This window comes from Diospyros lotus, chromosome 2 (assembly GCF_014633365.1).
Source record: "Diospyros lotus cultivar Yz01 chromosome 2, ASM1463336v1, whole genome shotgun sequence".
Lineage (NCBI taxonomy): Eukaryota > Viridiplantae > Streptophyta > Magnoliopsida > Ericales > Ebenaceae > Diospyros > Diospyros lotus.
In genome coordinates, this window is record NC_068339.1 from 13,443,831 (window position 1) to 13,459,611 (window position 15,781).

The 15,781-nt window shown below is 34.6% G+C and overlaps 2 protein-coding genes across 2 annotated transcripts; both read left to right on the forward strand.

The window, feature by feature from the left end:
• Window positions 1–1,524: 1,524 nt before the first annotated feature.
• Window positions 1,525–9,096, forward strand: LOC127794624 (uncharacterized). The gene is made up of 6 exons (XM_052325874.1): window positions 1,525–1,565; window positions 1,654–2,248; window positions 3,652–3,688; window positions 3,932–4,168; window positions 4,246–4,293; window positions 8,227–9,096. The coding sequence occupies exons 2-6, from the start codon at window positions 1,950–1,952 to the stop codon at window positions 8,491–8,493; spliced, it is 888 nt and encodes a 295-aa protein (XP_052181834.1). The 5' UTR covers window positions 1,525–1,565; window positions 1,654–1,949; the 3' UTR covers window positions 8,494–9,096.
• Window positions 9,097–11,896: 2,800 nt separating this feature from the next.
• LOC127794053 (protein DETOXIFICATION 16-like) lies at window positions 11,897–15,446 on the forward strand. The gene is made up of 8 exons (XM_052324933.1): window positions 11,897–12,311; window positions 12,895–13,439; window positions 13,550–13,636; window positions 13,718–13,774; window positions 13,877–14,115; window positions 14,443–14,561; window positions 14,654–14,740; window positions 15,105–15,446. The coding sequence occupies exons 1-8, from the start codon at window positions 12,048–12,050 to the stop codon at window positions 15,162–15,164; spliced, it is 1,458 nt and encodes a 485-aa protein (XP_052180893.1). The 5' UTR covers window positions 11,897–12,047; the 3' UTR covers window positions 15,165–15,446.
• The last annotated feature ends 335 nt before the right edge of the window (window positions 15,447–15,781 follow it).

The following is a 15,781-nucleotide window of genomic DNA, read 5'->3' on the forward strand; positions in this document are numbered from 1 at the left end:
CCCACTTTTTTGTTTTTCTTCTGGATATTCCGCAACCCCGCTCCTGACGCGTTTTTTTTCCTTAGATACTTTTATTGAGTCTGCATTAATTACATAAATTATTAAAATAATCAACTCTTATTGTTTGTGTCCTTAATTTCAATAAGATAGGTAAATCATAGATGGAGACTTTATCTCACTACGCAAGACAATGAATCGAACTCACGACTTATTAATACAAATTTTAACTTATCGTGAATCAACCACTTAATTTGTACCATAAAAACACAATTGCATGAATTATTGAATGATGATACTTTTGTTTTTTTTTATCTCGTTAACATAACATCATCAACAAGCATATTATCAGCTCTTATGTCTTTTAGTTATTAGTTAAAATTAATATTCTAAAAATTGTGTTGAGGTATTGAGTCAAGAATAAAAGAAATTTGCGATTCAATAGTTGAATTGAAATTGAATCATAGTCAAAGTGGTATATATTTTTATAAAATAAAATTAAGTATACATTGATTAAAATTATGGTATAAAAATTAAATTTATCACGCAAGTTTTAATAAATTTAAAAGTTTATTAAGTGACATGTGAAAAAATTTACAACAATAATAATTCAAATTTATGATAAAAGTAAAATAAAACTCAAGATCAAATATTTAAATTATAAATAAATAATTAAGCATATATATTATCAAAATAATAGATGTGAATTCCTTTTAAATTAGTATTATTTTGATTTGGTCAGTTCCTTGCTTAATCTGCTCTAATTCTTAAAGCAATGGGAAAGCCCACAAGCACAATCCAAATTTATTGGTTCATGCAATAATTTATAAGTCACACGTAATAATAAGTAGGAAATAAAAAATTTATGAGTTTACACCTTATGAAGGTTACGAACGCTCATTACTGAGGTTGCTATAATATCTTACCAACCTTCCTTTGAGATTATATCATTAATTCTTTCTTTTAGATTTAATTTAAGCCAAACTCTAAATACAATAAATATTTTAATTTATCAGAGAGAAAACAATGATCACTTGCATCAATAGACAGGCTAATCTCATTAAAAGCACCACTAACAATTGCCCTAACAATTGCCAAAACAAGATAAGAAGTGTATCATATATTTAAATTCCTGTGATATTTTAGAAGATATAATTATTATTGAAATATAACATTAGTTAGTAAAATTAGAAGACAAGTCATCCACGTGGAGATAGGGTCATGGTGCGCCATGTTATCTCTTTGTGGATTCCGCTCACACGGTATAAAAATATAATTCACAGTGAGAATAGTGATTTCTTGAAAATTTATTTTTAATATGTATAAATTGTGACTGTATTTAGATTTACTTAAAAAGACAAATTAAGTAATAATAAACAAGTACTAATTTTTATAACGTGATCATAAGTCATCAAAAAACAATTGCAAAATATAACGAGTCCTAATTTTTATCAGTAAAAATATATATGTACATATATATATATTAACCCGCCGGGGTTAGAACTGACATTTTAAGAAATAGCGTAGCATCAATATAAGTGAAGGTGGAAAGAGAGCTATGTATGTATGTATGTATCAACCACCATCCTCGCCTTGGTTTTTATCATTGTCCCTCGAAACTCATCTTTAGCATCTTCTTCTTCTTCTTCTTCTCAGGTCTGTTTCGAGCTCCTTCCTGCCTAGATCGGATCCAGACTCTACCAGAGGGGCAGAGCCTCCTTTCCAGCGCCATCTCCCTGTCGAATTCCTCATCACATAACAGATTCAGCTGACCAAAGACAAAAACGAAACGGAATACAACTTTTCCAACAAAAAAAAAATAGAAACAAAAATACGGAAATTCCAGCCCTTAGAAAAACGAGAGAAAATTCCGGGAAAGCCGAGCTCGTTCGTGGCCTGAAACCTCATTGATTGCGTCCACAGATCAGTGCTATTTGGTGGCTCGGTGTTAAATGGGCAATGTAACGTCGAGTGTGGCGGCGAAATTCGCGTTCTTCCCACCTGACCCACCCACCTACGATGTGTTCAGAGACGATGACGGGACCCTCATCTTCACCGGGGTCAACGCCGACAAGAACGTCGACGTCCATTTGCTCGAAACCAAGGCTGGCAACAGGGTCGTCGCCACCTTCTGGAGGCACCCTTTTGGGCGGTTTACGCTTCTCTACTCCCATGGCAACGCTGCCGATTTGGGCCAGATGCAGGACCTCTTCATTGAGCTCAGAGCTCGCCTCCGTGTCAATATCATGAGGTTTAAGCCTTTCTATTTTCATCATGCATATAACAATATATACAACACTTGCATGTGTGTACGTAATAATGTGTTTTATGATTGTTTCAGAATTTATCTTGTGATGGGATATGTTTGTTTTTAATGACTCTGGAATGTGATTGGGAATTTCGTTTTCCCTTTTCTTGGTTTGAAATGTTCATTTGGTTCGGTATTTCTTATTTACAGATTAACTTGTTTAGCCGCAGATTTTGGTGGTTTTTGTAGCTTTGGAATCTGATTTACGACGAGATTGGACTGTGTTTTTTGGTTTGGTTATTGTCTCCACTCTTTTATGGGTGTATTTTCTGTTTATTGTGTTTGTTGATGTAATTGGTCTTCGGATATTTTGGTGGGATGATTTGAATTTAATATTACTGAAATGGTTGATTTTGTCTTCGTTATTCTATGTTAATTAGGATCCAAATTGGTTTTTTGTGTTGTTCAGGACAGGTTGATTGTTCTGCACCCTCTAATTTTCTTCTCTTCTCGCGTCTGTGCCTTTGTTTTCTCTATTCTGCGGGTACTAGGTCGATCTGCTGCATTTTGCTGCCTGCCCTGCTTGTGTATTTATTTATTTATTTTTTGGCTAAATGCCCTGCTTATGTATTAGTTGCATAACTTTTCTTGTAGTGTGTTATGCTGTAATGTGATTTGCTGATGGTACTGTCGGATCCTTTGTTATCATTTTTACCCATCCTTTGCTTTTCTTTATTTTACTTAAAGAATTCATGATGTTTGATCTAACGAGCTTTACCTTGCTTGTCAACTACTTCCATCTTTCTTCAAGAAAGCTGTTTAAACTGGCATGCTCGTGAAAATCATTCAAATGCCCAGATTGAGTCTTGTTTGCTATTCTGAACATTTTGGAAGCAATTTCATGATCTGCATTTCTGTCTGTTTGCAAATCTTAGCGGATGTGTAGAACACAAAACCTGTAACCCTGTTTTTGCTTTTCCCTTTCTGGCTAACTGCTGCTGGTTTCTTCTTTCTTTTTCACATTGTCTATGACTGTTTAATGTTTCTTTTGTTGACCTGTATTGGGGCTACGGGCGTTTGTTTTAGAGTTGGAAGTGGCGAGAGGAGTTTTCTTTATGGTTCTCAGAGTCATATTTTTCTGAATCTGTTGCACAAGATAGGCTTGTTTTTCATATCAAGTAATGCATGACTAGGATCTTCAATTAAATTATTTGAAAATGCTTGTACTTTTTTATTTTGTAGTGTGTTTGCGGGTGGAATATTTGGTTAAACCCATGTGGAATTTAACTTGCAGCTGATTTGATATTTCACTGGTAAAAGCCTTGGTGGATTACCAATTTGATGGATTTAGTACAGCAAACTTGATCCATCTTCAGTATTGACTTGTGCTTTTTGCACTTTTGCAGTTACGATTATTCGGGGTATGGAGCATCCTCTGGTAAGGTAAGAAAAGGTTGAAAAACATCTTTGTATGAAGTTAATCTCCTACTCGAAAATCTTAAGACTCTAGATGAACCTTCTGATTATTATTAACATTTCCATTCCAACAAGAAATGGAAAAATGTAAGCATAATAGAAGCAAAAGAAAATTCTATTTAGTGCTAGCACTTATTTATAATCTAGTTCATTATTGCTTAAAGTATTTTCAGTTAATTTCCTAAGTTATTCCTGCTTTAACTTGCGCAGCCATCTGAGTTCAACACATACTACGACATAGAGGCTGTCTACGAGTGTTTGAAGAATGAATATGGTATTAAGCAGGAAGACGTGATTTTGTATGGTCAGTCTGTTGGAAGCGGGCCTACATTACACTTAGCTTCTCGTTTACAGAGGTTGAGAGGCGTTGTTCTTCATAGTGCCATCCTTTCAGGGATACGAGTTCTCTATCCTGTCAAAATGACATTTTGGTTTGACATTTTCAAGGTGTGTTTCCATTTCATCTGCTCTATTACATATTTATTGCTCAGTTCTGTGATGAGAAACTTCTATTGATATTTCAGAATATAGACAAAATAAGGAATGTAAGCTGTCCGGTTCTAGTTATACATGTAAGTTTCACCTCACCCATTGGCTCTTTCTTGTCTCTTTACAAGAACAAATTTGTCAATCCACATCTTCTACTCCAGCATTTACATGTTTAATTTCAGTGAAGGCTCTTGAACAAAATTTTTAGATGTTTCTGTAATATACAGTCATATTATGCGCAGCTTGATGTTAACTATTTAGGAATCACTCTACTCACTGGTTGAATCGCTTAATATATATAGTTTTTGTGAGATACATTCTTCAAGTTTTTGTTCCCGATGCCCCCTAGATTCTGAAAGCGGACTGGAGCGAAGGAGTTTTGAATTGTTTGCCTTAAGAAACCATTATGCACCATCATGATTAATGATTATAACAACCTACCAAACTTTTATCCCGCGATTTAGGGTTAACTGTATGAATTCTAACCCGCGCTATCTATAGCCTTATTTCTGTAAGGCCTTTATAACTAGTAAGTTTAGTCTTGAAGTACATGGTCAATTTGATATCTATGCTTTCTTTTGAGTCAATTTAGTTTTTGGAATGATCGCGTTGCGTGACTTCTACCGTTTCGTATTTTTGATTTTGACAAAGGAGATAAATTGCAAATGTGAGGGTTTGTCTCATTCCATAAGATGAGAATCGAACTCACGACCCACTAGTGTGAATTCGACATATCGTTTGCTCGATCACTCGACTTATATCTGGGACGAGTCAATTTAGTACTTTAACAATAAAAAATGACTCAAATATTTTGGCTGACGTGGCAAATGGGATTAGGATCTCCGTTAACCACGCCCCATTTTTTCCTAACAGGCATTCATCTTAATCCAATCACGCTGGCAAAACCGATTGTTGGAAAGGGTTCTTGCTAGCTTTTTCTTCTTCCTAGTGGTTCTTCTTCTCTCTCTCTTTGCGTGGGTTCTGGAGACTGTTAAAGAACCCATTGTGATGTCCATAACCATCATTTCTTTTTTTTTTTTTTTTTTTTTTGGGGGGGGGGAGGGGGATGGGTTTTGGAGATCATTCAAGAACCCATCGTGATGTCCAGATCCCATCACCCACGATTTTTTTTGGGTGGGGGGAGAGAGAGAGAAGCAACCAACATAAACTCTCACTAACGAGGGGTTTCAGCCAACTGGAACTCCTTACTGGCAATGCTAACGTGGTTGCCTTAAGATGGATGTTCGTTAACAGAAAATGAGCATGGTAGGTTTTTGTTGTTCAGGTTAACCATCCCCCCCCCCCCCCCCCCCCACCTCCCCTCAAAAAAAAAAAAAAAAAAAAAAAGCTTAGTTGTCAAACTAATCATTAACATTTACTTCAGCACTAAACTAGCCTTTAGCAGTGTCCGTTTTCCCAGTCCTCATCTACCTTTTTTGCTTAATATGTGTTCAATTCCACCCACTCTCTCATGATAGCTTCTATTAGTCCTTGTCTCATATGATTGCTTGTACCATAATTTGTGTTTGGATATCAATTTCTTTTATTTTTTTTGTTTTACACTTTATTATGTTCATTATGGGCGTGCGTTGCCATCCATACCCATTACTGCACCTCTTGGTCCTATATTTTTAGATTCTACTAATTAGTATGGTTAGTTGCAACTATTTTCCATACTTACAGACTTGCATGCCTTTTTTTTTTTTTTTATAAATAAACTTGATAATACATGTCATTAAATAAGTAATTCATACTCTTTTCTTCTTTTACGCATTTCATGAGACTTTTAGGAATTTTGACTAAGTTTTTTGTAATAATACCATAAGCAAATTTTTTATTTATCTCTAGACCATTCCATTAGACATCATAATAAGCAGGTAAATTTAATTTCTGACCTGTTTGACATAAAACCAAATTGATTTTTAGAGACCTTGATTTCCCTCCTTAACCTTTGCTAAATACTCTTGCTCAAAATTTCACAGTTTGGTACATTACCTTAATCTCTCAATAATTTTTACAATTTTGAACATATTTTTAGATATAGGTAATAAAGTACTATTTCTTCAATTCTTGGACATCCTTTTTGATTTTAAGTGACCCAAAAAAAAAAAAAAAAAACTCTTCTCCCATGCATTTATACGTTTCTATTGAAATATTATCTAGTCCTACTATTTTACTATTATTAATCTTTTCTCATACCTTGCTTTATGTGTTTCTACTTGTTAAACATTTTTAGGCTCCCTTTCATAAGTAAGCTCAATATCATCTAAATAGCAATACTTGGTAGATGTCATGTGTTATCTAACTCATCTCATAGTTTTGATTCCATTATTTTTGGTGGAAGGGATTTCTCCCACTTTCAATATTTTGTCTTCATCAACATCGTCTTCACAATCTAGTTTTGGCATCTCATCTTATGTGTCTTCTCCATCTCTAGAAAATGGTGATGGGGAAGGATTTCGTATAAGATCTAAAACAACATCAATGCAAGGTCACTTAATAATTATATAATATTTTGGTCTAACTTTTATTAAAATATATCTGTACGTACTATGTACTCTTTTTTCTCGAAATTTCACTATAGCCAAACTCATCATCCCTATAACTTGCAAGGATATAAGGAATAGCTTTGTTTTCAGGCTTCATCATTGTTTCTTGGGCACATTTACAATTTTCTTATAGCCAGATACATAAGTGAAAGTACACACCTTTACCTACTCTAGAGTGTCAAAACCCAAGGGTATCAATGTAGATCTTCCCCCTAGAATTGTTTGGGTAGTTTTCCCATTTTGAGCATGTATTTGACTCTTTCCATAACAATGCAATTCATTCTCTCAACCACGTCATTTTGTTGTTGGTTGTGAGAAATTATCATTTCATGTCAAATACTAATGAATGTCATAATATGCGTTAAATTTCATAAATATGTTTTCTCCACAATTGTTCAAACAAGAACCCTTAATGGCTTTCTTGTCTCCCCATTACCATGGCATAAAATTTTTCAAAATGAAATGCCTGATATTTGTTTTCAAGAGATGATAGATCGACAATTTTTGTGATGCGTTATCAATGAAACATTAGAAAATATAACTGACCACCTAAGGACCTCTTTTAAGGAACCATATGCATCAAAGTGAACCATACTCTTAACAAATTCGATTTTTTTTTTTTTCCATAGAGCAACTAAATGTGATAAAAATGTTATTGATGATGTGCATCCATACAAAAAAGAAAAAGACAAAATACAAAATGAGATCTTACATAATAAGATTGGAATAGCATATATTGAAGATATGGTGCTAATTAAACTCATGCTTAAGATGATTTTGACATGTGAGAAGAAAAGCGATAAAAGTACCTAATTGGTGAGTGGATAAATGTAAGAAGTTCATGGCAAAGGAGAGAGATAAAAATATAAATGGAACTTGGTGGGAAACTTTTAACCATGGCATGAGATATAACAAACTTACAGAGGACAATGGAGAGAAATATTTGGAGGTCTAGAATACATGTACCTAACTCCACATGTGGGTTTAAGGCTTGCTTGTGATTGTTGTTGTTATTGTAGAGGAACTAAATGAGACCCGATGATGTTTGCCACATAAGAAGTACTCACCAAGGTTTAAAATAGTACATCCAGCTAAGGGCAGAAAGGGACTTCTTCGCCAGAATATGCAATCAATTTCGGCGTCTATTTTCTATGATAAGGGCTTGAAATTGTCATCTTTGGATAGCCAGCTAGGGCAGAAAGCAATTACGGATGAGCTAATTAATTAATGTCATTGCTTAATTTTGAACAAGTGAAGGATTTGTTCATAGAATGCTAGGGTGTGCTAGGGTGCTAGGTTACTGAAGAGTAAGATTAAGATTATTTTTGTTGCACAAGTTTCATAGTTAGGCCTTTATTCACTCCCAACAAGGATTTTTTTTTCCCTATGCTGCTCCCTCTTTTTTAAGTTATCTTAATCTGCCATTGCTTCTGTTGTTTTTCCTTTCTGTTTGATGGATATTTGAAGGGAACGAACGATGATGTCGTTGACTGGTCCCATGGTAAGCGATTGTGGGAACTTTCCAAGGAAAAGTACGATCCCTTATGGGTGAAGGGCGGTGGTCACTGTAACCTCGAGACATTTCCTGAGTACATCAAACACTTAAGCAAGTTTGTGAGTGCAATGGAGAAACTCTCTTTGGCCAAAGAGAGCAAGCCATCACTGTCTCCAAATGGAAGCATGACTGATTCAGATTGCAGATACACCAAATGCTTAAGATTCGGAAGAAGATGACTAAATCTTTCTGTGTATTTCCCAGTCGAGTTGTGAACAGAGGAGAGAAAGCCAGTCTAGGTTCTCACAAGGCGGGCTGTGACATTGCATTAAGGTGTGTTTGCTTGCACGATCAACTGGCTGCCTAGGTAGCTAGCTTATCTCGTGTGTGACATGAACTACAGCCATTTCTGTGATCACAGTGACGGTTATCAGTCACCAGCACGCACGATCCGAGTGGAGTATGTTCTTTGTTGGGAAAAAGCTTAATTAGGACTGCTGTCCTGACTTGATCTGATTGCATGTAAGATAAGACAAAAGTGAAAGGGGTCATGTAGTGTTAGACTGTTAGGCCAGTTCTTCTGTTAATACTTTTAGGCCCTCAGTTGCTTGAAAGTTTATATCCAGTTGTGTCAAAATTGTCTTTAATCCTTGCTCTTGATTTTGCATGTGGAATGGTCCTGATCTCTAGTTTGTTTTGGGAAGAAATTAGGTTAGATTTGTAGTTTAGGAAGGATGAAGTACAGGTTTGCAGTTGAATGTTTGAAAAAGTTTGGTATTTGTGATTCCTGCAATAATTATTTATATATATGGAAACGGAAGTATTGAATTTTGCACCAAAAATGTCAAGAGATTATTATGGTGCTGAAGTATTGCAGGTCCATCACATGACACACACAAATTACCTCTACATCACATTCCCAAGTTATTAAGGCTTTGTTTGTTTCCTTGTAAAATATTTTACCTTGCAAAATAACATTCATTTAAAAAGATTTTAGTACACAAAAAATTATTTTTCATCTTATTTTTTTGGTGCTTGGTTTGTATTTTAAAATTTTCAATAAAGAAATAAAATTTAGCCTTAAATGCATACAATTTTCATGTAAAATAGTGCGTATAAAATTATTTTGTATGAAAAATATTTAGACCATATTTTACATTTTTATGTAAAAAGAACCAAAAACTAAAAAAAATAATAATTTTTTGTAAGAGTGTGCACGATACAATTTGGACGATTTAGAAGAAATTTAATACGCTAAATCACATGTACGATTTGGCATTAAACTAAATCATGCAGTCTAGTTTGGTGTAGTTTTCGCAATTTGGTATTTCCTCTTCACGGTTTCAGAGGCTGTAATCGTCAACATCACCTAAAAAGACAATCAAATTAGATAAAAATTGAATAAATGTCTGATCAAATCACCTAAGAACAGCCAACCCTAAAAACAACCCATTCTAGCCAAAACTGTAGTCACCGGCAACCACCAGCTAGTTATTCTCATGATCAGACTCTACCATTAGAAACGTCACGTCAAAGGGGTTAATATATCAAAAAATGGGCCAAATCTAACGACTGAATTTTAGTAGATTTGGTTTTTAATTTTCGACGAAAACGAGAAAACACTACTAGTCGATGCCTGTGGCCAAAGGTTTTCTGGCGATCAGAGGAAACCCCCTGACACCCTTACCCCCATTGACTAACATAGCAAGATCCAACGGCTAGATCTTCGTAGATTTAAGATTAAACTTTTGGCCTAACTCAAACTGCATATATATATATATCATGGATCTATGCTAAAATAAAGTTGATAAAACAAAAAGATTTACCTTCTTATAGATTAGGGCTGCTTTCACAGTGAAAATTCAATTGAATTTAAGATTGAATGGTTCGATTTTGCAAAATCGATGATTTATAGCAGTGTTTTTGAAAGAAAATAAGAGAGAGAGAGAGAGAGAGAGATGAAACGGGAAGAATAAGAAGAGGAGGAAAGAAGGGAGTTGGGATTGGGAGCCTTACATTTAATTTATATATTTTTTAATTTTTAATTAATATAATATTCAACTATTTTGGTTTTTAACTAAATTGAGAAATTTCAAAGTGCAAATCGCATGATTTGAGAATTTCTTAAACCGTGTCGAATCGTTTACCTTAAAAAATCACGTAGTGCAGTGCAATATAGTCTGGTGCGGTCAATTTTCGCGATTTGACGATTTTTTTACACCCTCCTAATTTTTAGTTTGATTCTTGAGTTTTAATTTTGATCTCAAAACCAAAAATGACTTATCAATTTTTTTTGATAATTCATTTTTACTTAACAAAAATAATAAGTCATATTTTCATATTATATAGGTTAATTTCACAAGATTAACTATGCGAGGGGAGGTGGATATAACCATGTGAATTATTTTCATTTATCGTTACCATCATCTACATTTAATATAAAATTTTATTATATTCTTTTGTATATATTTATATTATTAGTGATTTTTAAAAATCAAATGACATTATCACTATCATGTCACTAATCCAACCAGTGGCGGAGCCACATGTTGGCCAGCTGGGGCCTTGGCCCTAGCTGGTTTTTTTATTTTTTTAATTTTTTATATATATTAATATGAATAATTATAATTTTTATAATTTGACCTGGACTAAAATTCTTCTTTAGCTCCGCCACTGAATCCAACCATAATTAGAATAAAATATAGTTAATAATTGTGAAGATGCGTTTGATCTAAAATGTTTTTGTTACAAAAAATATTTTTTTATTCTATGTTATCCAAATATTAACAAATAAGTAAAATATTTTAGTTGAAAAGAAATACGGGCTAACATGCATGTTTGTTTGATGGGTTAGGATATATTTGTGGAATATATTATGGTTCAAAATATGTTATCTGATGTATTTAATTATATATAAAAGAGTAAATAAGAATATTAATGATTTGCTTATTAGCAACTTTTCATGTTAATAATAATAATAATAATATTCATTTTTATTAGAGGAGAAATTAGACCTGAATTTTTTATGCCTCATTTATCCTACGTAAACTTATAGTAAAAAATAGTTTGAATTTATAAATACTATCTTATAAATAAATAAGATATCTCATTAAATAATAATATTATTCTACCAAATTACGTGTAATACATATATACATTACTTTTGTAGCCGTCACCTAAGACTTGACTTATTTAATGATGTTTTTATTTCACATCATTGGCTAATAAAAGAAGTAGTAGTTTCAAAAAGCATATATCAATGTGCAATGAATGTTAACAGTGGCGTGCTGGTGCTGAATACATCATCTAAGTTTATTTTTTCACCCTTTCATTCCTTTCAATAATTATGTGATTGATTAAAACAAACAAAAGAAAATTTAATTTTACATTTTTTGAGTTTTAGATTTTTAATTCATATATTTTTTAAATTTTATACTTTATCAAATAAGTCTTTGAACTTTTTTAAACTAAAAAATATTATTTCCATTTAAATGAAGTAAAACGGTATATATTAGATTAATGACTTATGCTTTCAAAATGGATAATCTAATTGAAAGAATAAAATATACAAAATTATAATTATTATACCATATTTATTTGTCCCCCAATGGAGAAGAAGGTAGCACTGAAATGAGACTGACTCTGACAAGCGACAAGGTTTGCTGGCTGTCTCTGGCAAGCTCAAGCAGTCAGCAGAGAATATAAAAATCCATCTTGTGAGTCTCAAATCTTCAAGACTCTGCTCCATGAGATAGAAGCCATCAATTAGATTGAAGAGAAAAGGAAACAAGCAATGGACAGAGAAGAGCAGAAACAAGGCCTAGAGTCACCATTGATTCCAGATGTGACAGAATCCGGAGGGGGACTCAAGAAAGATGAGATTTTCACAGAAGTGAAGAAGCAATTGAGGCTGGCAGGGCCCATAGTTTCAGTCAATCTCTTGCTGTATAGCTTGCAGTTGATCTCAGTTATGTTTGTGGGCCATCTTGGGGAGCTACCTCTCTCTGGTGCTTCCATGGCCACTTCCTTTGCTTCTGTCACTGGTTTCAGCCTCTTGGTGAGTTCTTGGCTTCTTCTTTCTCTTTCATTCCCTAGATTTGCCTGCCCACTGCTCTAGAAAATGCTGGTGAAGTGGGTCTCGATAGATCTTCCCAAACTGCTACTGCTACATCCTCCTTTTTTTTTTTTACCGTGGGTTTTGCCTGCAGATAGTGCTCTGTTGAGGCCAAGACATCACTGTTCTATATATTCTACTTTTGTCAAAGTTCTGATTGTTTTCGTGTTTCAAGTATTGTAATAAACACAAGAACTACAAATTTTGAATTGTTTCTACTAGAGTTATATAGAGAGGGATGACTTTGATATTTATGTTTTCAACAAATTTTAAATATGAAAACTACACAAGCACTTAACTATTAGGTAAGGGTTCTTCAAGATTGTCTCTATGCAAATTGGCACAAGTTATTAAACGGTGGCCACTATGTTTCCCCAAGTAATTAGCATCCTGCCTTGGTCTTGATTTCCCCTTTAGCTGAGATTGTTTCTTATTCTAAAATTTCATTCCTTTCTTTAGAATTCATGTAGCCTACACCACCAATTGGGATAAAGGCTTGATATGCTATAGTTCTTTGTTCAAATAGGTAGGAATGGCAAGCGCATTAGATACATTTTGTGGCCAGTCCTATGGAGCAGGACAGTATCATATGCTGGGTATTCACAAGCAGAGAGCCATGTTTGTTATCCTACTTGCCTGCATTCCACTAGCATGCATTTGGGTGAATGCAGGGCATATTCTTGTGTTCTTGGGACAAGATCCTGAAATATCAGCAGAGGCTGGGGCTTACGCCCGCTTCATGGTGCCTAGTATTTTTGCTTACGGGCTTTTACAGTGTCATGCTCGATTTCTACAAACTCAGAACAATGTAGTTCCTATGATGCTGAGCACTGGATGCACAACATTGCTACACATACTAATTTGCTGGGTTCTAGTTTTCAAATCTGGGCTGGGAAATAAAGGCGCTGCGTTGGCTAATGCTATATCTTATTGGATCAATGTGATACTACTGGCCATTTATGTCAGGGTATCTCCTTCCTGCAAGAGAACTTGGACTGGCTTTTCTAAAGAGGCACTGCAAGATATTCCCAAGTTCCTTCGTCTTGCAATTCCTTCAGCTCTTATGATATGGTAGTTACAAATTTTCTATCATATCAGCTATAATTTCTTGTCACTATTCTCTAAAGTGCTGGTAAATGTGTTGCATTCATCTATTTCATCTAATATGAAATTTTAAACAGCTTGGAGATTTGGTCATTCGAAATGATGGTTCTCTTGGCTGGTCTCCTTCCCAATCCACAGCTGGAAACCTCAGTTCTTTCTATCTGGTCTGCATTTTCTCATGACTTCAAGAAAATTTGGAGTATTATAAATGTTGATTTTGACTGAGCTCTTACATTCATTTGCAGCCTTAATACATGTGCCATGGTTTATATGATACCTCTTGGGCTGAGTGGTGCCACAAGGTGACTTTAAGCTTAACCATAGACTATTTTGAGATCCTTTCTGGTTTTTCTCTTGGTCATTTATTTGTTAGTCCAACACTAATTCCTTTCCTTATCCTTCAGCGTAAGAGTTTCCAATGAACTAGGTGCAGGCCGACCACAGGCTGCCCGTTTAGCATTAGGCATTGCCGTGGGCATGGTTACTATTGAAGGCATTTTGCTTGCCACTGTCATGATTCTTGGTCGTAATATTTGGGGATACTGCTATAGTAAAGAAGAAAAGGTTGTGAGATATGTGGGGCAGATTTTAGTAATAACTGCATTATCCCACATTCTGGATGGTATCCAATCTGTGCTTTCAGGTAAGTGCCAGAATTCTGAATTTCACGCTACGACTAGTTGTGTTAAAACACAAAATACATAAAATGCCTCAAAACCTATAAAACTGAGACATTTACATTGATGGATTGAAACAGTTCAAATTAATCTGACAGATAGTAGAAGATACAGATCTGGAAGGATGAATAATTTCTGTTCTATGCAGTCAAACTTCTTGTACAGTACTAATTCAGTAGAGAGCATTCATATTTCAAGAGTAGGATCTTTGGTTTCAGAGATTACTACAATCAGTCTTAAGTGAAGGTTGTTTTTATGGTTTTGTCAACTCATTGTTGATCGACATTTCCCAGGAGCTGCTAGAGGATGTGGTTGGCAAAAGATTGGAGCTTTTGTTAATCTGGGAGCTTATTATCTTATCGGCATACCTCTTGGTATAGTATTAGCCTTTGTTTGCCACGTTGGAGGAAAGGTAATCCTCACAATTCCAAAATTTTGCTCTCTTTGCGGCAACAAGAAGGAAGAAGGAATAATGCTATCTTGTGTATCAAATGTTTCATACAGGGACTTTGGATGGGGATTACTGTGGCATTGTTTGCTCAGGCATTGTTCCTTTTGATTGTAACTCTGTGCACTAACTGGGAGAAAGAAGTAAGTAATTCCCTGACTAGTTATTATTAAGAAACACCAAGATCTCTCGTAAGACTCTTGTATTCAACATAACGAACTGGACTTTCTACACTCATCAAAATAATTGAATACAGCTACCCCTATTTATAGGCTTACCAAGGCCTAATCTGATAATAAATACAAAATAACTTCAAAATTATCAAAAGCAAAAACTAAATCTATCCAATATTAATTCATATCTATCTGAGAATCTGGTCCATCTCAACTTCAATACGATCATCTTCTCAGATAGCAATTACCTCTGATTTATAAAAAATCAACTTGATAAATTCAGCAGCTAACACACTCATTCTATGCCTTATTATTTGGCTGTCTCATTCCGCAGGCCAAGAAGGCTAGTGAGAGAGTCCATGACTCGATGACATCTGTGGAAAGATCTTCATAGAAGTTGAATTACGAGAGGAATAGAAATGGCTAGTAATTGACAGGAAAGCGAAACGCTTCAGGGAAGACATTGCACGAGATTCTGATGATGATAGAAGGTTTATCAATCCAAACCTGTATTGTTTGGAATTTGAATGGAAAGAATAAAGTAATGTTTTCAGATGCTTACATTCAGCGATCTAAATTGATGGAATGTAAGGGACCTGCAACCAGGGCTAAAAAATGATAAAAAATTATTTAATATTTAAAGAGTGGAATTTTTTGGGAGCCCAGCATTAGCCTGCGGCCGGCCGGCCGGCCGATCAGAAAGAATGTAACATCATCAAATAGTTGCAGATCATAGAGAGAGAGAGAGAGAGAGAGGGGGGTTACATGGAATCTGCATGAGAAGCGAGCGCATTCATTTCCGCACTTCTTCTTTGTTGAGGCTGGTCGGAATGCGACGATTCTGGTGCTTGCTAGTCCACTTTGATAGAAGAGTTTATAATTAATCAAAAATAAATAGACACAATTATTTTTAATTTATTTATTAAAAAAAGTTTTTAGCCACTCAAATAAATTAATTACATTTTATAGTCATTCAAACAAATTAATTATACTCTATAATAATTTTTTTTT

Bases quoted from the DNA above. Each gene is read 5' to 3' on its own strand.
- LOC127794053 (XM_052324933.1), top strand. From the start codon at position 12,048: ATGGACAGAGAAGAGCAGAAACAAGGCCTAGAGTCACCATTGATTCCA. The intron at 13,775-13,876 runs GTGACTTTAAGC...CTTATCCTTCAG, and splicing joins GGGCTGAGTGGTGCCACAAG to CGTAAGAGTTTCCAATGAAC. The intron at 14,741-15,104 runs GTAAGTAATTCC...CTCATTCCGCAG, and splicing joins GCACTAACTGGGAGAAAGAA to GCCAAGAAGGCTAGTGAGAG.
- LOC127794624 (XM_052325874.1), top strand. From the start codon at position 1,950: ATGGGCAATGTAACGTCGAGTGTGGCGGCGAAATTCGCGTTCTTCCCA. The intron at 2,249-3,651 runs GTTTAAGCCTTT...GCACTTTTGCAG, and splicing joins CTCCGTGTCAATATCATGAG to TTACGATTATTCGGGGTATG. The intron at 4,294-8,226 runs GTAAGTTTCACC...GGATATTTGAAG, and splicing joins GTCCGGTTCTAGTTATACAT to GGAACGAACGATGATGTCGT.